General features: G+C 38.0%; 1 protein-coding gene across 8 annotated transcripts; it reads left to right on the plus strand.

The window, feature by feature from the left end:
• Nucleotides 1-23,831, plus strand: STARD3NL (STARD3 N-terminal like). Of its 8 annotated transcripts, none has more exons than XM_021553296.4 (9): nucleotides 1-565; nucleotides 12,020-12,316; nucleotides 15,052-15,129; nucleotides 16,953-17,030; nucleotides 18,745-18,798; nucleotides 18,890-19,007; nucleotides 20,508-20,606; nucleotides 22,559-22,628; nucleotides 23,343-23,831. In XM_021553296.4, exons 2-8 carry the CDS (start codon nucleotides 12,092-12,094, stop codon nucleotides 22,609-22,611), a joined length of 705 nt encoding a protein of 234 aa, XP_021408971.1. In that variant the 5' UTR covers nucleotides 1-565; nucleotides 12,020-12,091; the 3' UTR covers nucleotides 22,612-22,628; nucleotides 23,343-23,831. The 8 variants fall into 8 exon arrangements, with proteins under 8 accessions (XP_021408971.1, XP_021408970.1, XP_021408969.1 ...); XM_021553295.4 differs by having other exon boundaries at nucleotides 1-275; XM_021553294.4 differs by having other exon boundaries at nucleotides 1-61.
• Nucleotides 23,832-25,891: the final 2,060 nt, after the last annotated feature.

Raw genomic sequence — 25,891 nt, forward strand, 5'->3', positions numbered from 1 at the left:
GCGGCCTGCGGCGCTGCCGATGCGGCGGGGCGGTCTCTGCGGGCCGGAGCGGCGCGCTGGGGTGAGCTCGCTGCTCCCTCGCCCGGAGCCAGGGGAACGCGGCGGGGAAGAGGCCGGGAGGGATGCAGGGCGTGTTGCTGGCAGAGGGGCGGCGGGGCCCCGGTGCGGCCCGGCTCGGCCCTTCCTTCCTTCCTTTCCCTTCCCTCCCCTTTCCTCACTTCCTCCGGTGGCGGAGCCGCCGCTTTCTCCGGAGAGGGCGCGCGTTTGGCCCCTCGGTAGGCAGCCCGCTGCCCTGCTGTGGCGAGGGGGGCAGGGAGAAGAAGAGGAGGAGGAGGAGGCAGGAGGAGGAGGCGATGCCGTGCCGGGGGCGGGCTGAGCAGGGCGGGGGTCCGTTTCTGGGAAGGGGATCCCGCTCCGGGAGGGGTGCGGGCGGCGCTCGGGGGATGCTCTGCGGGCACGGCCCCCTCTCCCACATGCCCGGGGTCTCTCCTGCTGGCGGACCCGGAGGAGGTTTGCTTTTCCCCTCTCCTTGCGATTCCAGCCCAGCAAATCCATCCTCACGGAGGTAGGGCGACCTGTTTGTCCTGCTGGTAACGGTGTGAGCGAGCCGGGCCCTGCGAAGCCCCGGCTTCCATCGCGGGAAAGTGTTGTGCTGAGGGTTAATTTTGGCGTCGGGCTGAATTTCGGCGGCTTCGGAGAGGCACTGCCTGCGTTCAGCATCCGAATTTAAAGTGGGCCACACACTGCTGAAGTGCAGCGTTTTTAGCCTGTGCTGAGGGTGACGCTGGTACGTCTGCAGAGAGAGCTGGTTAAACCCGCAGCGTTCCGTCTCCAGCAGCAGTTCAGGTTATTCCTTGATGGAGCGCTAACACTCAGCAGTTCCCAGTTCACTGTGGTCAGGTGTCAGTAGACACAGTGGTCGACTTTAACTTGGAAAATATTCACCACAAATACTAAAATGGTTTAAGAGCTTGTTTGTTTTAAAATTGTGTTAGTGTGCCTAAAGGCAGAAGACCATCACTGATATTTTTGCACAATTGTTGTCAATACTTTTTACTGTGCAAATGCATCATCTTAGTTTATATAATATCTATGTATTATATATATTGTGCTCAATATTAATTGCTGTGAAAACTGTCATTTTGTGCTGGAAATCATAGTGATATTGTTAGTGAATTCAATATTGTGAGAAGACTCATTTCTATTTGTAAGTCTGTAGTGGCACTACTATTTTTAGTAGATGTTTTTCATCAGCTTTGCAGTTTTAAGTAGGCCAGATGCAGAGTGATTTGGGTTTTGTTTGTTTGTTTGCTGATGGTAGTCAGGGCCAGTTACTTTGCATAAAATGCACTAGTGATCCTCTTATTGTGGCACAAATCCATAATTTTAAGTTTTTTTTTTATTCATGTGTTAGACACTTTCAGGATGAATGTTGCTTTCTATAGACTTGGTATATTGAGAAAGATACATATGACCTTCTAGCAGCACTAGGATTTATGAACTACTAAACTCAGTTCAGCTGGATTAGGCATTTGTTTCTGTGCGTTTGGGCTTGAGTGTGATTGTCTTGATCCAATGTGGTCTAATTTTCATAAATTCTCAAGTGCTTAGCCATGATTTTTTTGAAATGAATTTAGCACAATTGTTCTAGGCCTTCATTCATGAGAAAGAATGTATTTAGACTTTGACATTTTAAATTTTGTCAGACCATCCTAGCTAAACATTCAGTTATTAAAACATCTTTGTTAAAATGTTTTACAGGGCATAACCTAGTTTCTAGTAAGCACGGCTAATGGATTTCACTCAGTGAATTAAGTCAGCATGGACAATATTACCAGTGATTTTGCAGAGGGTATTGATGACATGATAATGGTAAATCACACTTAGGATCAAAATCACAGCAGGGACTGTGATTTCTTGTGCTTAGGCAGCAGCATCCAGCAACTCAGATGAGTCATTTTGAAGGATCACAGATTTGTTGCTTGTTAAACATTCTCTGATTTAACTGTATGTGTTAAACATCTGTTCTTAATTTGGAATCATTAGCAACTGTGTTAAAAGACAGCTTGTACATTACCTCTGCTTTGCTGTCTTAAATTCAGCTAGGAGTAGAATTAAAAATGGAAAGTTGAAAAAGTAGTCTTAGAACTAAAAAGAACCAACTGAACATCTTCTAATGACATCATGCTCTTCATATTAAGTTCATCTACTCCGTTATCATCCTAAAATAGCATCACTTCAGACATCAAGAGTTAATTTCCATCTTGCACTGACAGAAAAATCAGATAAATTGTATGGAGATGTGTTAAAATAAGTATTTTCTCCTTAACGTTCTTTGCTAGAAGTAAGATGTAAGTCTTTGCTAGAAGCTTTGTTGCTGCTTGGACTAGGTAATTGTTCCCTTACAATGTCCTTTAAGAAGAAAAGTAGAGCTAAAATGTAAAACCTGAAACTTCCTTTTGTTTTGAAGCACCTTCAAGAGCTGTACAAGAGGACTTATGAGTGAAAAAATCTTACAAACGTTTATCCCATTTTGAAATGCATGTCAGTTTCTTGAAATGCTGTTTTCTTTAAGAGCTCTGAAGAATTTTCAGGGGTTGTTTGCCTGGAATAAACTTTTGCACCATTTTGTGGAATAGTTCTTGAGGGAGTGACAAAATCCCAAGTGTTTCTCACTAATACATAAAATGCCTGAGCTATTTCAGGAAGAGTCCCACAATTCTGTGCTAGCAAAAGAATAGCTTTTCTTGTCCAAGTAGTATCTGGCTATCAGCCTTGTTGATTTGGGAAAAAGCCAAACAAACATGTAGGTGTAGTCAGTGTAATAAAGCAGTATCATGCTTGATGTTTGAGGCAATAATCGGTGAGGTGTTCAGTGTCTTTAAAAAATTGTGTTTTCTACTTAGAGAAATGTAGACATGATGAAATAGATGAGCTTTTGATATCTAAATGGTTTCTTTGGCCCACAGTTAACTCTGAGAAACTGAATGGCTATTAAGCTCTTATTGCTTATTTAGTGTTTAATGGAGTATGTTTGCCTTGAAATCGTCATTTCTGTGAGCTGGTGTTGGATAGGCTACAAAATCAGCTTCAGAGAGCACATAACAGGTGTGAAGAAGAGTTAGTACCAGATTCATTGGAGGTTTTTAACTCTTTCCCTTATTTTTGTATCAGTTCCTCTTTGTTCCCACCTGTCCCCTCCTGTCTTGCAAAAAATAACTAGGTTTTTTTTATTTTCTTTATATTTTTTATTGCATGCAGATATTTCTTGTGACTGGAATGTGTATGTATACATACAACATACAAAAATAGTGTATGCATGTGTTAAAACAACTGTGGGGCTCTGACTGTACTAAACCTTAAAATCCTGATGTAGTTTCAGGTCTTTGGCAAGATTAGTCCACAACATTTAAACCAAAAGAAAGGGTTATTTTTAAGAAAATTATAGTTTTGATTTGATAATTAATTAATTAACAGTTGGAACTGGGTGATCTTCAAGGTCCATTCCAATCCATAGCACTCCGATTCTGTGAAGTGAGTACTGTCGGTTGGAATATATAGATTCTAAATGGGATGATGTATTGTCAGTTCTGTAACTGGGATTGTTTCTCTCTGTGTGTTCTAAGGGTTTAACAATGATAATATGCACAGGATTCAGTTTTGTAGTTTGCAATGCTGAAGTGTCTTCAGTGCAGCTGAGATCTGAGGCAGACCTTTGGAACATGGTTATGTTGGTTGCGCTATGGTTATGGTCCATCCTTTTTGTTAGTTTTTAGTATTTTCTTAAAATAGGATACAGCTGCATAATAGCTCAGTTATTTTAGAGCACTGTTCTAATAATGCCAGGGTGCAGGTTTGAGCCCTGTATGGGCCATTAATTCTGGTTTGAGCTCATTTTAAAAGTAAACCTCTGGGATATGCTCTTAAGAAGGAGTCCAGAGGTGAAAAGACTATGGAAATGAAAGGAAGGGAGGAAGGACAATGCTGATGCCAAATTTGCAAGCTGTTTACTCTGCCATTTTTCTCAGCTCTTGTAGAATAAAAAAGGAAGTGTTTGGAAAAGGACAATAGTGTTTTGCAGGACATGGCTCAGTAACGGATTCTTCCATTGCAGGGAAAACTAGTCCAAGGTTGGAGCACTTTAATTTGACTTTCTGATTTTATGAGTTTCACTCTTGGGATGGAGAAAGGTGACCTGCTGTTTCCTCGGATGTTCTACTAATCTAAAAAATGTATTTCTTTTCTTTTCTTTCTCTTTTTCACCTTCTATCAATGGTCTGAGAAAAATATTATTCTGTACAATTGTGTGAAATTGCCCCGTTACTTTTGCTAGGTTACCATTGGAGCATAGGAACTTGGGGAAACATTTTTCTCACTAAAAATGGTAGTTTGGTGTTTTGGTTTTGTTCTTACAGGGACAAATTACCTATGGTAAGAGCTGCTATTTCAGGGTAAAGCAGAGCTACTTGAGTTCTGAACACTCAGATAAAGCCAAACTCTTTGTAAGGAGCTCTTTCCTGTATGCTGGTAAATCTTGCCTTGCTCCTCCAGTGGGAAACCTTCCCAGTCTTTAAATGTGTTACATATTTGTAACTTGTAATTCCTGCTGTGTTGCTTAATTGAGAACCTAGAGTATTGCCAAAGCAGTCTACAGTATCTTCTGCTTATGTTCCGGGAATTTTGTGGAGGTGCATCAGTTGAATTTTTCATTCTTACTTTGATTAAAGTTTGGCCCAGGTTTGGATTTTTTTTGTTGGTGGCGTTTTGTTTTTTGGGTTTTTTTTTCAATATCCCTTTGTGTTCACTAAGGAAGATTTGTTTCGAACAGAACAATGCTTCAAGTGGTGTTTTTAAAGGCATTCAGACATTAAAATGTTTCTGAGGCAATGATGTGTTACAGCTAGAGACAAAATGAGTGCAGCTTGGAAGGGATTTAAGTGCCCTCCAGGAACAGGAGCAGTGACTATCAGGAGGTCACTAGTAATGTATCTGCTGCAAGCAGATTTCAGGAAAATTAGTTCTTGCAGTTATATAAACAGAAGAGGAACAGTGTTTGTCAGCAGAGTGGGTTTCATTCATTTATAGTAGAAAACTTTAAAAAATGTGTTTGGGTAAGCTTTGGAGACAGTCTCCAGCTCTTTGGGAGTTTTTCCTCCTCCTGATTGATAGTCAGCATTACTTCATAGGTACTGGTTTTATCGGTGTTGTCTCTTTATCAGGGTGTGTGTTGATACTGACAGAAAACACACTGAGAGTATTCTGCTAATACTCCTGCAGGTTAGTACAGCTTCATAACAGAAATTTGACTTCCAATATGAAGTCTTTACAGCTAATTGTATATTCTGTCCAAGGTGTTGGGTAGGGAAATTTGTGTCTGTGCCTAGATAAAAAATGGGGTTGAGCTTCATGATGGGGACAGAGCAAACAATGGTTTGAGACCATTTTCCTTGAGATATTATTAAAATTATCTGAAACTGTGTTTAAGTATAACTTAAATATTTGAATGTTAGTGTTACAATACCAATTACTGTATTTGGCTCTGTTCTTGTAAGAAATTTTGAATTTATCTGTGCTGTGTAATGTGCTCCTAGAATAGCAGGTAGTGTAAGCAGCAATGTCAGTCCTTTTATCAGAAAACAGCTCCATTAGTAAATAACTGGCATGTTTTATTTGTCTCCCTATGAGGAAAGTTTTTAGCAAGGAAATGTTTTTTGTTGTTTTGTTGGGTTTTTTGGTCTTTTTTTTCTTTTGTTATGAGTGAAAATTGCTGTTCTTTTGTTGTCGGCTTTTCAATAGAAAACTGGCCTGTAGTTTTCACAGTACTTTAGAGTCTTGGCCACTATACTGGCCTTGTCATCCTATTTTACTCATTGGAAAGAAGAAACATTTTTAGATTACTTTTTTAACATTCACCGAAAAGCTTTTTATGGTGGGAATGTTTGGGCCATATTTAGTGTTGTCCAGACATATATAAGTATTCTAGGTGTTCAGTATGTTTCAAGAGTATGTTACATTGTGTGACTAGTTACTTCATGCAAACCTGACTTCTCTGATATTTTAATGTAAATTAACGTTGACTTTTTTGAAATTGCCTCCATGTGGCATGTTGTTTTGATTTTGCTGAGCTGCTGATAGCCTTTGAGTAATCCTTTTTTTTTTTGTTTTTAATCACGTCTTTCATCTCTTCTCGGTTAAATTCTGCTGTGTGTTTTTTTTTTTCCTTTTGAAAGAAAAACATATCATATATGGTGCTGTTGCTCATGTATGCTACAGTAATATAGTAAACAAAAATAATTTAAACCAAGGACAATAAACTGGAAGAATAGGGGTATAATAATGATAGAAAAGAGAAGTAGCATTGTGATGTTGCATCTCTAAGATATGTGTAAAATTGACACATACTTCTGCTTCTGTCAATATGAATGAAAATAATTATGTTAATTGTAAATGTAGCTTGAAATCATGGGAAGCTCTCACCATATATCGCTAAAGTCTTTATTGGTCTTTGAGGGCAGGGAAGGACTGCAGTCAGTCCTAAGCTTGATCATTTTGATTCCTTTACTTTTCACTTATTATACTAGTTAAAACTATTAATAAGTGTAAAATCTGTATTTCATTAGAAAGCTTGAGAATTCTCTGTTTGGAAGCTTGAGTTACAGCCGTAGCAATTAGGTATTTAAAGAAAAAAAGCAAAATACGCCTTTAATTTAAATAGATACAAACTTTGGAGGCTTTCTTTCAAGGAAAAATAGGCCACTGTTGTCTATGACTTTGAATAGGTCGTCATAGAAAACTTACTTATCTAAATATTGTAGTGGTTTTGAGTGAATATATGAAGTTCTGAAGAAAACAAAAAAGCCCCATTAAAATCTTACATCTTTTGAAATCAAGGGAAGTGAGAAGAAGATACATCACGAATATTCTAACATGGATTCTTATTTCAGAAGTTTTATTTTCCTCTTAAATATTTTGACACTTCAATAAGCTTGTAGATTCTGTCATTTCATCTGCCTAGTAGATGGAGGAAAGTTGTGAATATAGTTTTCCTGGATTTTATTAAGGCATTTGATACTGTACCTCCCAGCATCCTTCTGGACAAGTCTGACTGTGAAGTGAGCAGGTAGATGGTCTGCTGGAAGAACTGATTAAGGGCAGGGCTCAACGGGTTGTAGAGAGTGGAGCTACACCTGGCTGGAGACCAGTCACCAGTGGTGTTCCTCAGGGCTCAATCCCGAGACCACTTCTGTTCAAAGTTTTTATCGGTGATCTGGAGGCAGGAGTCAAATGCACTATTAGCAAGTTTGCTGATGATACTAAAGTGGGAGGTGCTGCTGGCACTCTCAAGGGACAAGAGGCCTTGCAGAGGGGTGTGGATGGATTGGAGTGCTGAACAATCATCAATAGCATGAAACTGAACAAGAACAAATGCCAGACTCTGCACCTGGGATAGAGCATACCTTCCACGATTACAAATTTCAAAAGCAGCTGGGAAGCAGCACCGTAGAAATGAGTCTGGGGATGCTGGCTGACAGCAGGCTCGAAGTCAGCAGTAGCAAACCTTCAAATACAGCACAACCATCTGGTCAAAAGGAGTGATTATCCCACTCTATTTAGCACTGCTGCAACTTAATTTTGAGTACGCTGTGCATTTCTGGACCCCAAAATTTAAAAGGGATGTGAAGGTCCTTAAATGTGTGCAAGAGGAAGGCTCTGAAGCTGGTTGAAGAGCTGAAGTAATGCCCTGTGAGAAGCAGCTGAAGGCACAGGTTGCATCTCATCTGGAGAGAAGGAGGCTGAGGAGTGGCCATACTGCTTTTTGCAGGTGGTGGAGAGGGAAGTTGCTGATACTGCTTTCTGAGGTGGTGGAGAGGGAAGTTGCTGATCTCTTCTCAGTAGTACCTAGTACTAGGGCATGTAGGTATGGCTGAAAGCTGCATCCATCAGGGCAGGTTCAGACTTGATAGGAAGAAACATTTCTTTACCAAGAGTGTTGTCAAACCATGGAAAAATTTTCTTTGAGAAGGGGTTGATGCCCCAAGCGTGTCTGGGTATTGCCCCTAATGCCATACTTAAAGTTTTGGCCAGCCCTGAAGTGGTCAGGCAGATGGATAAAGTGACTGTTTTCCTGTCCCTTTCAACTGAATACTCTATTCTATTCTGCACTCACGGTGAGTCAAATTACAATCAGACTGTTACTTGCCTGAAATACCAGGGACTTTTTTACCTTTGATAACACTTTCAAAAACATGTAACACAAGAGAGACTAGAAATAGGATTTTATTTTTTTTAACTCTTTCAGAACAGATGTTCACAAGTATTATCACAATGTGCAGGTGTAGCCAGGAGCATGTTAGTGCAATTTAGCTTGAAAAACCATTACTTGAAGTCTGGCAAAGGAAAGGCAGAGAGCTACAGAACATTGCAAATCCCCTACATTTAGTGGAGAGCCATTTGCCTGTGGGACTGTGTGGGGAGAACAGATTTCTGTCTCACGTCTTGTGGCAAGAAGTTAATGGCACAATTTGTATCCAATACAGTTGCTATGAACTCCACCTCTCCAGGCAAGTTTGCCCTTAGAGTTTCATGGAATATTCTGAATTATGGGCTGTTTATTATCCTGCTGATGAGTGTCTTGCATCCAGGCTGTGCAGAAAATGAACAAGCTGGTCTCTAAATATCACTTCTTCGTAGGCTGTGTTTGTTTTGACCACACATCCTTCCTGAATCCTGCTGTATAGAATAACCCAAACAATGGAACTGCCTGGAGCCAAAAGAAGTGGTGCCAGGTGAACCCAGTTTCCTTCAAATAAGAGACCCTGGGTCAAGCCACAGATGATACAGCAGTCTTGAAAATGTGTTACTGATATTTTAAAAATGCACTAAAAATTATGTAAAATATTAATCTTTACCAGAAACAGGAAAGTTGCTAACTGACTGATGCACAAAGAAGGCTCTTTCTAGGAAAAAAGCCTTAAAATTTGTAAGAATACAATTTTCTCTCTTTATTTGATAATGGATTTTTTTTCTGGCTGAATTTGCTTTTTAACTTTCAAAAACCCAAATCCCATACATCCTAACACCCAGTTTATAATAATTTTTTCTCCGATTTTAAATTATTTTGGTTTTTAAAAAGCACAATACCTGCCTATAGAACAATAACAACGTCATGTATCACTTCAGATGCAAAAACTCAAGTAATGTGGCAGAATTAATTCAGGCCAAGCAGACCCTGCTTCCTGAATAGCAAGAATAAGGATTAGTAATAGTTACATGCAAAAGAATTGTGTGGTATTTTCAAAAGTATGACACATCTCAAGGATAAACACACCTTTTTTGCCTTCCTAAACTTGTTCCACCACTAAGTTTCTTGGCCAGGGATGCATGAAAAACAGTCATGTGCCTGCCTGGTGCTTGTATTGCCCACATGGAGTGCTGAAATGTGGCACCTCTTCATGGGGCTGCAAGCCTGCAGCCCTTCCAAGCACAGGCTGTTTTGCACAAGCAAGAATCCCTGGAGAAATGGAGCCAAGGGAAGAGCAGAGCTCACTCCCACTGCAAATTTGTGATGGGTGAGAGAGTTGGGGCATGATTGGTGCTTTGGAAATGCAAGGGAGGAGAAATGTTGCTGGTAGTGCTAAGATGGGAAGGAAAATGTCTGGCCAAGTCACCATCTGTCACTAAAAGGGAAGTACTGTTTTTTAATAGTCCTCACGTGCCTGTAAGACAGCTGCCAAGAAGAATTTAAAATTTTTTTGTGCACCCACCTGAAACCATCTGAGAATGTTGGTGTGATGAAATGACTGATTATGTCATTAAGGTACAAAGGAACTTTTAATTTTAATTAATGAGAGAAACTATGGTAAACAATCGTTAGCACATGCTTGGTGATTAAACAGTTTGCAGAGCTGTTGCAATGAGTGCAAAAAGCTGCCAAGCTATGTCTGTTCAGTTAAAGAATCATAACATTTTGATACCAGCTTAGTGTGATGAGAGAGACCCTGCCACGTGTCCAAACATGGATCTGATGGATCAGCAGGCAGAACAAGACTAGAGACAAATCCCCTTACTGTGAGTATCCCTTGTCTAGAGGGCTTTGAGGCAAAAAAGTCTGTCAGGAGTAAGGATTTCAGAGTAGATGGAATTTATAAGCTGAATCTGATGTTTTGAGTCATACTTGAAAACAAACCAGTAGCCAGTGCATTTTAAAACCATGCTTTTCTCTTTGCAAAGGGCCCCACAAGGGAGATGGATGCTGAACTAGCACATTCTTGAACAATTCACTCTGGCTGTACTAATTGCATTGACATACTGTGCTGTATCTAGCAGTAATCCAGACTGGAAGTAACAACTTCCTATATAATTGGCACTGAGTGCCACATCAAAATAAAATAAATATTTTAGCCAATGTAGATGGAATATTTTTTTTTTTTTTGGCATTTCAAGTCTTCCTTAGCTTTTCTTTTTATTTTGAAATACAACCATTGATGGCCTGATGTGAGGTTTATGTCTCATCCCAAACATTTTGCTATGGGCTACTGTTACATAGCAGGGCACTTTAGTGTGAGTTTTTCAGTACAAAGCAAGTGCTGTTTACAGCACTGGAGTGCTGTGATTCTGCTCACACCCTCGGGTTCAGGTGGCCCAAAGTTCACTGTAGTGCTCAAGGCACCTGACCAAACACACACCATGTATGTCTCCCTCCTCTACAGCCCTTTGCCAGCCATGTTTCAGGCAGCTGCTGTAGAAATAAAGGAGGAAGATACAAAAGTGCATTATGCTTGTCCACCCATGCCTGGTGCTTTGAATTCCCTAAAGGCTGTTCTGTGTGACTTGACCTAGACATTGACCATTCCTGGCTGGCCTTTTTATTACTCAGCTGTGATGTGTGTGCTCTGGCAGCTCCCCACACCACCTTTACTGTTCCCATGTGTCCTTGTATCCTTCCTTGTGTTTGCTTAGTGGTGTGTTACAGATGCCCTGTTGAGCTTTGACTGACTGTGTTCTCGCAGCTTTGGAGATGACAGGAAAAGAGTTGTTTGAAAGACGGGAGTGGGAAGAATTTCTCTATCTCTTGCCATTTACTGGAAGATAATCCACTCAGGAGGAGGCAAAGTTTTGTTCTTGAATTTAAAAAAGCTATTCCCTCAGTATTACAAAAAACTTGTCTGATGTGGTTTGTACTGCAGGATGTATAAGTTAATCATCTGAGCATTTTGCATAAAATTAAATTTTCTTTGTGTTTCTATGAAACTTTTGTGACTTTCTGAGTCTGCTCTTTCTAGAAGCTTTAATTGGACAAATGTTCTCATGGAGGATTTAAGTGGGTCATGCATCAAACTGCTCCAGTTTTATAGGAAATTCAGCCTGAAATTCTTTCAAAAGCCTTGTAGTCAGAAGAGACTTAGGGTAATTGCATTACTTTTAACCACTAGTTACCCACACTTTTTTAATGGAGAAACTGTCTGGCAATGTAAGTCGCTATAGCAGCTGAATTTACAGAGCAGATAGCAATGTACATGTTTTATAGAATGATTGCTAAACTATTCAGGTATTTTAATGGACTTTTCATCTTTCGTTTGTGTCAGCTCTGGATGTGCTATTAACTAACACTGCTATTTTTAAGGAATTGTTCGTGGAAATTCCTCTAAGTTGTCTTGCTGTTTATTGAGAGCATTTATGTCAGTATTTAAAACCTTACAGGTTGCACAGCATCATGCTTTTTATTCACTGTATTCAATAATCTCACTCTAACAGCATGGAGAAATGACCCTTCTAAATCTAGACAGTTCTCCCTTATTTCAAATGGCCTAATTGAACATTAATTCTCTTGCTTCACAAATCCTCTGAGAGATGAAGAGGATACTCAATACTCTGTTAAAAAGAATTTCTAGGGCCTACTTACCTAATTCTCTTAGTCATCAGTTTAGCCAAAAGAGAACTGACATTGTAAGATGAAAATACCTCTTGAAATTATGGGGGTTTGTTGACTAATATGGCTTGGTTTTGTTTGTTTGTTTAGAAATTCTTCCTGTATGGATCAGCCTTCTAGTGATGGTGAAACTGGGAGAAGACCACTCTAAACAAACACAGGATGATTCGGGTCCCAGCTGATGCAGAAAATGCTCACAGTAGCAGTGTGGAATCTTGTCCTTCCTTACGGGATGTCCACTCCATCAACCCAACGCAGCTGATGGCAAGGATTGAGTCATATGAAGGCAGGGAGAAGAAAGGCATATCAGATGTCAGAAGGACTTTCTGTTTGTTTGTTACATTTGATCTCTTATTCATAACCTTACTCTGGATAATAGAATTAAATGTGAGTTCTCTTTTCAGTACCTACCTTTAGACAGTATATTAAGGTTTTATTAACTACAGGGACGGTTAATAAGTTGCTCCTTTCTATCCAAAATTATGTTATTTTTATCTATTTAAGTTTAAGCAGCTTATTTAAGCTTCCATGAACACAGTATCTACTCAACTGCATCTACGTTTATGAATTAAGACATGTGTTTATCTTATGTGAAACCTTTAGATGTTCCTGTAGTCTGTAAGCCATGCTGAAAAAAACATTGGAAATCCAGTGTAGTCTTCAGGCATCAAATACAGAAATGTTACTGTATGTCTTTGAATTTAGCAAGAAGTGTGAATTTTAACCAGATTCAGGACTCTGCCTTTTGAGTAACTTTAAGTCAGTGATATTGCACTGAGGTGTTAGTCCCTGAAAATGGCCAAAACTTTTCTGTTGCTGTATTTTCTTTGATGTAAACTTGGTGCATCATACATTATAGATGGCAGGGTGCATTTAAACAACTAAATAAACTCCCACAGTTGTCACCTTTTAACTCCAGCATTTGTAATCTGGAAAATGAGGCTACTCTAAAATTTCAACAAAGCAACAGGATAGCTCGTTTGTTGTTATTTCATAAGTAGCATCCTAGTTCTTGAGCTAGGTATTAAGCTATATACTGGTTTGCATTTAAGAAAGGACACATTAGGGAGCAATCCCTTTTCTAGAAAGAAAGATCTGGAGTAAATATTTTTTATCAGCATTTCTTTACTAGATAAATAACCTTGGTTATTAATTTACATTATGAAGCTTCAGGAGCTGTCTATTCAATAGTTCATTGATACAGTGAAAATACTCATTCTGATGTAATTTGAGAGAGCAGGTTTTGCTTGCCTGAATGATGTAATTTTGGGACTAGACTTTCTGTTTCTCTCTAGGTGGAAAAATGGTTGTAGCATAGTGTTCTGATGCAGTTCTTTTTTTAGGCCAGTTTCTCAACAGCTTGTACAACTAAGAGGAACAGAGTGGGTTTATATGTCTTGTTGAGGTTTCAGAGATATTCATGAGTGCTCTCAGAATATTGAAGATTCTAATAGAAAATGCTACCAACTCATGATATCATAGTGTTTCATTTTGAATGCTACAGTATCAAGGGATCTCAAGATCACAGCAGTTTTCTTTGTAAAAAGTTGTATTTTCAGGACAACATATTATGAACTGGTGTCCTATACTGCCACATGTCAGCAGGAATAAAAACCAGGTTTTTGTCATTAGAAGTCAATGATATTAGAAGATAAAATTTTATATCTGGGATTTGGCACATGCTTAGGTTTTTTGTTCTGTTTCTCTTTGAATTGCTTTGTTTTCTGAGAAGTCATACAGCATTGTGTTAGGACCCTGTGTTATTGGTGCATAAGTAATTATGCACCAGTTGAATTGCCATGAGACTTCTGTAAACATTGTTTTCACTTTGTTGCAGTTATCCATTTTCCTTAGGTGTAGTGTAGTTTATTGTTAAATGGTTCGGGGAGTAGCTCCATGGCATTTTGAGCAAAAATCAAGGCTTTCATGGTTCTCCGTTTATCCTTATTTTAACATGGTGCTCACACAGCCACATAGTGATGAGCAGCTTGGAGTGGGGGAAGCTGATCTTCCTTATTTATGCTGGAAATAGATAATCACACTTGATGCAGTAGAACAACCAAGGGAAAGATGTATTTTGAAAGTGTTTCGTTAGGTAGACATTGAGGGGAGGGAGAGGAGAAGAAATAGAAGAAATTCAGAGTTGGAGTGACTAGTCTTAGGCAAACACTGTCCAGCAGTGTAGTTGGAAAAGTGTGGAAGTGTGTAGACTGCATTGCTTTGAGATAGTGAGCATATGTTGTTGGCATGCTTTGGTAACTCCTTTCCTTAAAAAGATGACAGTAGTTGAACTCAATGTTAAAGCCTTCTGTTGTTGTTTTACATAACTATTTCATGCAGTGCTTAATTATGGAATTTCAAATTAAAATCAATAGGAAATGGACACTGAAGTTTTTAATTTGCAACTAAGATAGATACTCCTTTCACTCTCTGAGCCAATGCACATTGAATTATTTTCTTACAAGGCCAGTTTGATCAGTTGAATCCTTCCACTTGAAAAAAAACATGGTGGCTAAGGAAGATATTATTCTGAATCTCATCAGGAAATTGAAGAATTAAACTTGAATGTTATTTGTGCGAGATTAATAGTTTCAGCTTCTGCTTTTTTAACTGTGGATCTTTTGGCTCAGCTCTCTTAACAAATCATGTGAGGGCTGATAAGAAGGAAATCTGAAGTATGAATTCAATTTTTGTTCTCTTTCCTATTTGCTAACATGTGACTAACTAGGACTGGATTATGGTTGGCTTTTTGATCAACTGTTTTGATCCTCCTTATAAGAGGTAAAATGCTTTGTGAGTTTATGTAACAGACCTTAACATTTAATCATTTATTCCTCCCTCAATAACTTGTTTGCTTTTATTTTGAGACAGCCTGAAACATCTGGTTTGCCTAGGCCAGATGACAATCTTAAATGTTTTCGCTTTGAAAAGTCTATGTAATCTTGAAAAACAAATAAGAGCATCATTCTTGGCAGACAGCTCTTCTGTATGTAGTTTAATGATCTTTTTGTATATCAGCAGGGAATTACTAGTTTTACTCTTCATATTTGACTGTATTTTTACTCTTCATATTTGAGTGGATTTTGTTTTGTGAAGCTGTGTGTATTGTTGTTCCTTTGTAGGTAAAAGGAGGCATTGAGACTACCTTAGAGAAAGAAGTCCTACATTATGACTACTCCTCTTCATATTTTGATATATTTGTAAGTGTTCTTAAAAAAAGAAAAGCAGCAAAAGTATAGTTTTCCAATTCCTCCTTCCACAGATGTTTCCTAGTTTGAGTCTTGTGAAAGGGTTGATCTTTTCTTGATAATTTAAAGCAGAAGGGCCAAGTTTCACCCATCTAGGGGTTACCCAATCCTGCTCTGGCAGCAGGCTCATGGAGCCTGTGGATAGAAATGCTTAGGGCCAGTTGATTTGCATCTTTAGCTTTGGGGTCTATGGAAAAGCAGATGGAAAAGCCAGTCAAGAATGTGATTTTGATGTGACATAAGGTAATTCATTAAGAGGACAAGACCCATAGCCTTCCACTCTAAAATCATATTGCTTAAATCAATGTTTTTGTCCTTCATTGGGCATAAGGTGGCTGCAATAAGGAGAGATTTGTGCCCAGGGTGACCTGCACAGGGCAGTTTTTTCAGAGTTCTGTGTTTTAACTCAAACAGTAAAAAGAGATGACATGATGATGCTCCCTTACTATATATATGTAGCTTAGGCACGTAACAGGAACTCAATTGTATTAGGAAATTCCTTTCTTTAGGCAAAGCTGTAGCTCTGTAGTAGCAATGCATTTTGAACTGCACGGCCCAAGTAAAAGCTTTTTCTTTACAGTTCTTCTAAAGAGAAAGGTTCTTAATTCTACCAGATCTTCTTTGCCTTGCAGAGATGACTTGATTTGGTATCAGTCATTTTATACTGATGACCATATTCAGAATCTCTCTTTGAAAATGGTGTAAAAACCCATCCTTACTTCTGCATTGGATATTTGCTGTGTCAAATTAATTTATGTACTAGATTGAAAAATTTTATAAGCTAGCAAATTATGCTTCTTCTCCCTTTTCCATTGTTTTGCTGGCAGGATCTCCATGATATACCATGCTGCAGAAAGCAAAAAATGTTATCTGTAAACATTGATGTTCTGGAAATTACTTTATCCTGTAGGTGAACCAACTTCTCAAAATAATGCAAAATAATAGACTTTTATTCCCTGGGAAAGGACTTGAACTTTAAATTTTGCAAAGTTTTTTGTGGGTTTTACAGGATTTCCTCTGTTTTTACTACACATTTGTGTAAGATTAAATGGGTTTATCATACCTCTGGCCATGACTCTCTTTGATTTCTCTTCATTTTTAAGCACTTGTTTCACACTTTTTTGATTCTGAGCACATACTTTAAAAAAAGTTGGAGACAATCTACTGTCAAAAAATAAACAGAGAAATTGAAGCTTGGAGTCTCTGATTCAGAGATCTTGTCTGTTTGCTATTGTTATAATTTTCTGGCCTACAAATACCATAACTTACATTTCTCTACTGCCAAATAGAATGACTTGCTATTATGGGCAGCCACATAAAGAATAATTGATTGTTGCAATGTTAATATTTCACAAAATACTAGAAGTATAGTAGCACACTGCTAAGATCAGTGAGATGCACAGTGATGCACGAGGTATTTGCTGGATTAACTGTATCCAGCTGTTAATCTGGATTAATATAACTGTTTAGATTCCAGTCAGGTAAAATGGTTGTGAAGACACTTTGTATAGTTTTCTTCTGTTTCTAACTTATTAGTGGAATGGCACATGCTTGCATATTTGAGCCTGTCTAGGCAGGTGGATGTTGCCATTTGCTTTACAAATGGGATATTACTTTCTATTTTTGTTTTATAAGGACACATCCAAATTTGTTTCTTGGTAACAGACTGTCCTAAGTTTCTTTGTAAGTAGTTAGTATTTTTTTGGTGAGTTGAGACTATTGTTGTTTTTCTGTGTTCTGAATTAACCAACCAATATTTTTTCCTCTCTCTATAGCTACTGGCAGTCTTTCGGTTTAAGGTGTTAATACTTGCATATGCAATGTGCAGACTGCGCCATTGGTGGGCAATAGCTGTGAGTAGTAGCCAAGCATAATGGAGTTTTTCCTAGAATGGATCAAGCAGACAAAATTTTAGATGCCTCTTAACGCTTGTGTGTTAAGAATCATCTTGATGGTGTATATATAAAAATTTGTTGTAAAGTAACAAATTAAAAACTTGTTTTCTAGAAGATTTTCAGCCTAAAGGCAAGAATTTAATAGCACAGTGGATGTGGTTCTTATTAGGTATCACGTTAATACAAATTGAAGGTTTATTTTTCACCCAATATGGATGGCTAGTCATCCATAACTGCTTGTTACGTCTGAGACTTGTTAATCAATTCTGGAAATATATTTCCATTTGTAATAGTGAACATTCTTCAAAAACAAGACTTGGCATTATTGTGCCAGAGATCCAAGTGCCTATTAAGTCCCACATTCTTACATTAAAAAGTTTTAGGTACCACCCATTGAACACTAGCACCTGTATTGCTTCATGCTCCTCAACAACCTCAACAAAAGGTTGATTATGAATCCTTTTTTTAAAAAGGAAGTTGTCAAGAACTGTAGGCAACCACTGTCTTTAATGCAGCTCTATAGTGTGGATGACAAAAAATGCAAAATTTGGTGAAAAATTCATGCTTCTACTAGTCAATACTATAGGTTGTAATACTATAGGTGTATTGCTGGCTTAGTGCTTTCTAAATCAGACTTTTTTTTTTTTCCTTACACTGTGGAAAGTGCATGTAGAACATGTTCATGTCTAACTTTCTTCAAGCAAGTAGCATGTGGTTTGCTTAGTGCTCTGAGACTACACGCAGAGATTTTTATAGATTGTGTTACTAGCATGGCACAAACATACAAAGTGGCAGGCGCTGCTCTGATAGTGCTTATATTTAAATGCATGCTTCTTAAAAGTCCTTGCCCTTGGTTGTGTAGCTGTAGAATATTTCTTAATCCTCCAACTTGATGCCTTTGCTTGTGAGGGGGTGAGAGTGAAGCCATCATGGTAGCAAGTAATTAGATATGTCACTGAAGGTTTTGCCAAAGCCTTGAATCTTAACATCCTACCTGTGATTGACAGAAGTTGATTCTGCTGTTTTTTAAAGAATTGCTGGACCCAAATAACACTAGAAGATATAGAGGCCTTGCTTATGTGAACAGTACTTGTTCACTACTTTTTCAGATTTTGGGGGTTTTTTAGATACTTTATTCAGCATGCTGATTTTTAAAAATATATCAGATATTATCAAGTCTTCAATAAAAGAAATTTTTCAAAATACCACTTCATGAATTAAAATATTTATTTCAATTTACTCCCACAAAGATGTTTTGTTTTTTGAAATGGATATTTTGATTTGGATGGTAGTGAAAAACATTTGGAATAACTGTTGTTAGCTTTTATCCCAAGTGGTGGGATAAAAATAGTTGGGTTTTTTTAAAAGGACTTGAAGAATAAAGTACACTATCTTTATTATACAGTAAGATCACAATTTGCATAACTCAGGTAATTTAGATTCTACACAAATGCTATGTGGAAATCAAATGTTTGGAGGTGTTTGTATTAAAAGTTACCTTTAATAATGTTATTTTAATAACACTTCAAGTTAATTGTATCATGCTTGTTACATTTTATTAGTTTATGTGATCTTGCTGTAGTCAGTAAATATTTGAAGTTGCAACTAATAGATAATGGAAGAAATAAGAAACTAAATTCATTCATTAGTTTATCTGTTCTGTCTCTTTCAGTTTACAACAGCAGTGACCAGTGCCTTTTTATTAGCAAAAGTAATTATTTCACAGGTATATATTCTAATCAAATGTTTGTTTTACTTTGTTTTCTTAAAAGCAAGATTCTTTAGGGTCATTTTTGTAATGTTTTCTTTCTTTCTAGCTGTTCTCACAGGGTGCTTTTGGCTATGTGCTGCCCATCATATCCTTCATACTTGCCTGGATTGAAACTTGGTTCCTGGACTTTAAAGTGTTACCACAAGAAGCTGAAGAAGAAAATAGTAAGCTTTTGTTATTTCCCTTCGGTCACTGCAGTTGGCAACACTTGGTCCCATATTAACTGGCAGAAGAATGCTTCTTTCAACTTCTCACAATTTGAAGAGCTGTGGAAAAAAATAAATCAAATGGCATGATTTTTTTCCTCTTTGGGAAAGGGAAACATATGCCTTCAAAGAAGTGAGGTGCTAATTTAGGGAAGCAAAGTTAAAAGTCAGAAGGGCCAGATCAGCAGTTTGTCAAGCAGTTGGAAATGTGTTTAATTTTGTATGTTTGATGTATAAAAATTTAACTGCTTGGGCTTGTAAAACTTTATTTTTTGGATAATGCATAAAGTGTCTGGCTCCTGTTTTAGGAAGAGTAGATACAATAACTAATTTGATGTCACTAACTCTTCTTTTGAGGTGGAAAGGGGAAAGCAAAGAAGTGTTGTGGAGAGTCTGTTTCATGCACAGGCAGAATGAGACCAGAACAAGTATGAATTTCAGCCTTTGAGATGAGGCACCAGCTCATCTGATACTCAATATATTCAACTAAATAGAGGAAATCCACTGTTTCAGTTGAAAGAGAATACTGCTTGAGTGGTGAGGGAAGGAGAGCTTACAGATGCTTGTGGGTTTCAACAACAGGAGAGTAATGATACAGCCAACCTGTTCTTTATGCATCCCTACCTGAAAAACAGTCTGAAATTCTGTTGGAAAGGCATGTTTATCTGTTAGGTAAATCAAAAAACTGTATGTAGTCATGGATACCTCAATTTTTATGTGCTCTGAATGCAGTCTTCCTACTTTGATCCTTTCCCTCTTCTTTTTCACTTGTCTGAGAAAGAAGTTGATTAAATGAGAACAGTAGGGTTTACCTGGAGAAAAAGAAACTTAGAGTAATTTTTTTTATCTTATAAAGGGGATGAGGAAATACAGCTGCATCACTTTGTTATCTAAATAGATAAGAAATCTAACCAGTTTGGAGACTTTTGCATTTTTTGATATTGAATATTCACAGACAAAATATTCAATGCATACACATGCAAATAGTTCATGAAGGTTGCAGAAACTGAGTATGTTGAGACACATAGGTGAAAGCAAGCCATTAGTGAAGGGCCATGGTGGCAGAGAGAGAGAATAATTTATTTGGTTTTGCATGGCACCTCACTGATCATTAAAAATGTGTTTCATAAGTTTTAGTTAGCCAGTGAATATTGATGAATTTACATACGGCAACCTAATAATGTAATCACACATAGTAGAAGGAAAAAATCCTTAATTCATGCATGCAATATCTCTGTTTTGCTAGTGTGTGTCACCTTAGCTTCCAGCATTTAAATAGAAAACATAAGTGTTAAATTAATTGTTGATGCTTTTAAAAAAGATACTTATTTAGAGAAGTAACTAGTTAGGAGTGCTAATATAATACATCAGTCTTCAGGATTCTTCATCAGTATTTGATCTTTAAGACTTTATGTGTTAGCACTGAGGAATTATTTTTTGGTATTTTTTTTCTTTCAGGATTTTTGATAGCACAGGATGCTTCAGAACGAGCAGCTCTTCTTCACCCAGGAGTCCTCTCTGATGGGCAGTTCTATTCTCCTCCTGAGTCTGTAGCAGGTAGTTACATTTACTTAGTGAAAGATTTTTTATATTCACTTTACACTGCTGTATATTTCATGCTCTTCAAGAGGGAAAGGGGAAAAATAGATTTTTGTTTTTAAATGAAAACTGTATTTGTCATCCTAAAATGCAAGATTCTTTTTTGTTCAGTAATTCAGTTTAGTTGCTACTTACCAGTTGAGTTACAAGACGTGATTAATGTATTTTAAGTCATGTTCTGACTAAAAGCAAGGTAAATCTGAAATAAAATGGCACCACAACTGAAAGGAGGCAGTTATGGTTTGCTTCTGCCACCAGTGATCCAGCCTGAGGTGTTCTGTGATTCTGTGGTCTCTTACCTGCCAGCAATAGCATTTATGCAGCAATGCACAATTTAATCCAGTCTAAATTTGGAGCTTTATACTGTTTTAGGATAGACAATGAACCTGAAACTGCTATAAGGTAAACTGAAATTTGAATCAGAGCTTCTTTTCTTTTTTCATAACAAAAAGAAAAAAGTCTTCTCTCTATGAAAAGGTTCACCTGTCTGGGTAATGTTAAGTACATTGTAACTCTGCATATCATTTGGTTTGTCTAGTTGAGATATGAGTTGATTAAATAAAAAATAAATATAAATACTGCAAGATTCAAGAATGTGTCTCAAGCATTTCAAGGAAAAAAACTAATTTCTTAATGGATCAAATAAATTTGAATTACCTGAGAATGCAGTGGGGACGCCCAACTCCTGTATCAGTCTTTTTTCCCTAGAATGTAAACCTCTTTGCAAAGCTGTGCTGTATAATGCAATATAATTAAAATAACATCTGCTAGTTGCTACTGCAAGTCTGCCTTTCTTGCATTATAAAATTATAGATGTTGGTTATTTTTTTTCATTTTAATGTCTTCTCTGGTTTCTCTCTGCTGAGCATCTTGGCTTAGTGAATGACTTCGAGCTCCATCTAGGGGTCGCTGAGCATTAGCGTTGAGTATAACCAGTGATTCAAAGTGAAAATGGATTTTAGCTAAAACTATGGGTCTGCTTTGAGGAATAATGGAAGTATTGTACTGGACTCAGCTGTTCAGCCTGGGTTTTGTGGGGTTTTTTTGTAGCAACAGAATACATAGTGTGAGAGGAAGTGTAATTGAAGCTAACATGTTTTTCTAGACATTGTGGCTGGGTCAGTGTTGCTTGTGCAGTGAGATGTTGTGTTTCAGCATGCATGTATTGACTGTAAGTGTGCCATTACTTTCAGCTAGTCCTGTGGGATTAAGTAACAGCTCAGGTGCTTTTTTCAGGTCTGCCCTTTATGGGTATGAGACACAGAAGAGACAGACAGATTAATATATTTGAACTAACACACACTGGTAGTCACAGAGTGAAACTGCTGGATAATGTAGAGTAAAAATAGCTCATTATTAATTTTTTTTTCAAAAATCTGCATTTCTTTCTGAGAAGACAAACTATGGATTGTTCTAAGAGAGCAATTTTTGGTCACTTTGCTATACATATTGATTTGACAAATATTTAGAGATAAACTATCTCCTGTGATCATGCAGCAGGGAATAAACCTCTCTGCTGATATGGCAACATTTTTTAAAACAAATCTTTGCTTTTAGGAGGTGACATATAAAATGAATTTTCAGCATATTTGTCTCTTTTTGTTTTTCTTGAAGCTACACGTGTCCAGGGACATGCCCTGTAGCCACTTCTTTATATGTGCTGACCCTTCATCTTTGACATCGGTTACTTGGTAACCAAGTCTATTCTGGAGGTAGTAAGTGGAAAATCAGCCTGAAAAGAATAAATTTATTCTGTTTCTGTACAATTTGAGCTTCAATACGCAGCTGATGTGCCATTCCAAAAATGAAAGACATTCAGACTAATTTGTCCAAAAAAAGAAAAAGCTTAACACTTTTATGTCTTTTAACTTCTCTCAACTGATCTACAGCATTCTTGTCTTCATTCTCAGGTTCTGATGAAGACTCTGAAGAAAAACAAGACAGTGAAAAACCAATTGTATAGCGAATAAGAAAAAGCAGGTAAGTTCCTTTGCGTAGAACCTGAATATTCCTAAAGATATGCTTTTTCTTCCTAGTTCCTTTCCAAACAAATTAAATGGTATGTTAACTCTGAAGAATTAATAATTGTTGAACTCAGTCTGTCTCTCATAGCAGCCTTCAAGAAGGAAATCCTGCCAAGTCTTGAGAGCCTAGAGTTGGGTTCCTTTGCATTTATTTTTTGGCCCTCCTGGAAAGGACAGTGGTGGACCAGATGTGTAAAAGCTCCTTTTTTTGGCAGCAAAGAGATACATTTCTTTGGAGACGAAAGCACAAAAATGCTAGGAAAATACTTTATTTGGTTTAAATCTAGGACAGGTATGCCTGAAGATTTCACGGGCAAACCTGCTTTGCTGTTTCCCCTCCTGTTTAAAACTACAAGTGGGTTACACTGGAGCAGCCTCATCTTAACATTCTTGTAGTGTACTTTGTTGAAATATGAGATTACTTCCTTATTTTGGAAATGACTTAATTTACTTCTGGAATTATCATGCCCCATGCTTTCACTTTACCACTTATAGCAAAGCTCAAGCTGGGGGAGGTATTAAATGTTCTTGAGAATCAGAAACTTCTGATTTGAAGCCTTCTAGTGCTCACCTGGAAGAGTGGATGACCTTTTCTTTTCAGCCTACCTGTTTACAGTATGTTTTCTTTACTCCCATCTTCATTCATCCTGACTTGTGTGATCTGTTGCAGAAAGATAATCTGCAGGAAGTTGTTGCGGTTTGGAAACTGGCAACAGAGTCTGTGGCTGACTTGCTGGCAGAGCTGCTGACAGGAGAGTTTACTCAGAAAGTAAAGGGAATGGTTCCCATGTACTGTAATACCTCATGAAGATGTACCTTGTTGACATATGTATATTAGGTTGCCTCCCAGGTGGTATAAAAGTATTTGTCCACAATGTATTTTATTATTCAGTGATTCCTGAAGTTGATCTTCTAATGACTAGGTAATTACTGGAAAGTGTTGTCTTGTGTACCTAATCAAGAGACTGGTAATATAATGAAGTAAAACTTCTCTGTGGTGGAAGTATATTTAATAATTGTTGGGTCTCACTAGATAAAATTATTTTATGTTATTGCAGTTTGTCATTAGTTTATGTTTACTTTTTTTTAACTCCATGCATTTTCTTTTTTTTTTTTAATGGATATGTTCACTTTCTAAAATAAAAATGTTAAAACATGAGTAATTCATTATGATATTTCATTGCTTTGTCATTGGAAAAATCTTCATTTACCACTTCTATATATGTGGAGCAATAAGGACTCCAGTTTGCCTAATTTTGTGCAAAATGTGTTACAGTACTGTTTGGTGCTCCCTACATGGCCTGTAGGGAGGCCATGTTAGTAGTAGTGGCACATCACTTCTTTGTGGCATTGGCTTCAGTATGCTCTTCCTAAAGTTCTCTTCTGTAATTGCTGGTTTATCCATTACATTGCTTCAGAATAGCCAAGATCTGTTTCAGAGGATGCAGCTAAGAATAAACTATTAGAAGACAGAGAAATTCAAACCCTGTCATTTAACAATGTTGGAATGTTCCTAACCAAGGATCTGGAGTATCTGAGGAGAGACTGAAGAAACTGGACATGTTTAGTTTAGGGAAGACTGAGAGAGAATCTCATTAATGCAGATAAATATTTCTCAAGCAGGTGCCAAGAGGATGGTGCCAGACTCTTTGGTGATGCCCTGTGACAGGACAAGGAGCAATGACTTTAACCTAAAACACCAGATTTGTCACCTCAACAGGAGGGAGAACTTCTTTACACTGAGAGTTTAAAGAAGAAGAGCACTGAACAGCTGCCCAGGGAGTTCATGGAGTCTCCCTCTCTGGAGACATTCTAACCCCACCGGGATGCATTCCTGTGTCGCTTGTTTTAGGTGACCCTGCCTTGGCAGGTTGGACCAGATTATGTCCAAATGTCCAATCCAACCCTAACGATTCTGTGATTAAATTCAGTGAGAAAAACACCTCTGGAATAGGAGATCAAAGGTTCCATTAATCCTATGAACTTCATAGTGAGTTGCACAACTCATGACTTTACTTGAACATCCTCTTCAATCTGCAATATGAAATTCCTCTGCATATCTAAGAAATTCAGCCTATTCTCAGTGCCTTTGTCCTGTTGCAGTTCAGTACTTGGAAAAAAAGGGAATTGATACAAAAACTACAAAGCGGTACAAGCCATATGCACTGGTGACAGAAAATCCTTGGGATGGGGGGGTATTTTGTTACACCAGACATGAATAGTTATATTTGGGAGATGTCAGGTAACGATTTTGCAAGCCTCTCCTAAATAAGCATCTTGTGATTTTGGAGGTTGTTAGTTTTGTGAGGGTTCAGGTACCCACACAGCAACAGCAGTGTGATGAGGAGCTGGCATTTGTTACATGGCATTAGAGTGCAGACCAGACTGGTGCCACACTTAACGTATCAGGTAAGCCTGTAGTGATCTAAAGACATTTCTCACTTGTACATGTCAGAGTCCAGGTTCTTCTGGATGTTCCACAGAGGGAGCTTTTCATATTCAATATCAAACTTACTTACTTGATCTATTGGACATTACATGTGAAGAGTGATACAGCAGTATGCTGAAATCACGACACAAGCACATTAGCAAGGGCAAGATACAATGAAATTACAATACAAATACAATTTTCATTAGTAGTCCCTGTATTTTCCACAATTTCCATGCCCCCTCATTGCCAGAAGTAATATGTGGGCTGAGGCCAGCTGAAGCCAGTTACTCACTTGAGATTTCATTTGCTGGGCTGGCTAAGGAAGACAGGATTCTCCAGGAGTTAACCCATTGCCAGGACTGTCATCAAAGAGAGGGAGCAGAAGGAAGATGCTTTCTGGAACTATGTGGTTTTCTACTATTGAAAGCTCCCACTCTTTTGAAGGTGGCACATCACAGGTGAGAAATTCAGCATCTGTACTTGGCACCCCTGAAATAAATGAAGTTACATAGCCTCTGTATACTTCCCTTGAGGCCAGCAGATGCCCATGAGAGGACTTGTCTTTTTGGACTCGTATCAAACTGCTGCCCTTGGTGAGTATTTCTCAGTGTAAGGCAGGGTTTGGGACCTCAGCAAACCAAGAGGATTAATGCTCCTGCTTGTACCAGCTGCTTTCAAATGGAACGGAAATCTTTACAGTGCAATAATGAAGCTTGTTTTCCTTTCTAGTTTGGATGCTAGGCCTTCTGGACTTAGAAAAATGTTTTCCCTGTTGGGACACAGCCTTG

The sequence above is a fragment of the Lonchura striata genome, chromosome 2 (assembly GCF_050655825.1).
Source record: "Lonchura striata isolate lonStrDom1 chromosome 2, ASM5065582v1, whole genome shotgun sequence".
Classification (NCBI taxonomy): Eukaryota; Metazoa; Chordata; class Aves; order Passeriformes; family Estrildidae; genus Lonchura; species Lonchura striata.

Coding starts and splice junctions, on each gene's coding strand:
- STARD3NL (XM_021553296.4), top strand. CDS start 12,092: ATGATTCGGGTCCCAGCTGATGCAGAAAATGCTCACAGTAGCAGTGTG. Junction 15,130..16,952: donor CTTCATATTTTGATATATTT/GTAAGTGTTCTT, acceptor CTCTCTCTATAG/CTACTGGCAGTCTTTCGGTT. Junction 17,031..18,744: donor GCCATTGGTGGGCAATAGCT/GTGAGTAGTAGC, acceptor TGTCTCTTTCAG/TTTACAACAGCAGTGACCAG.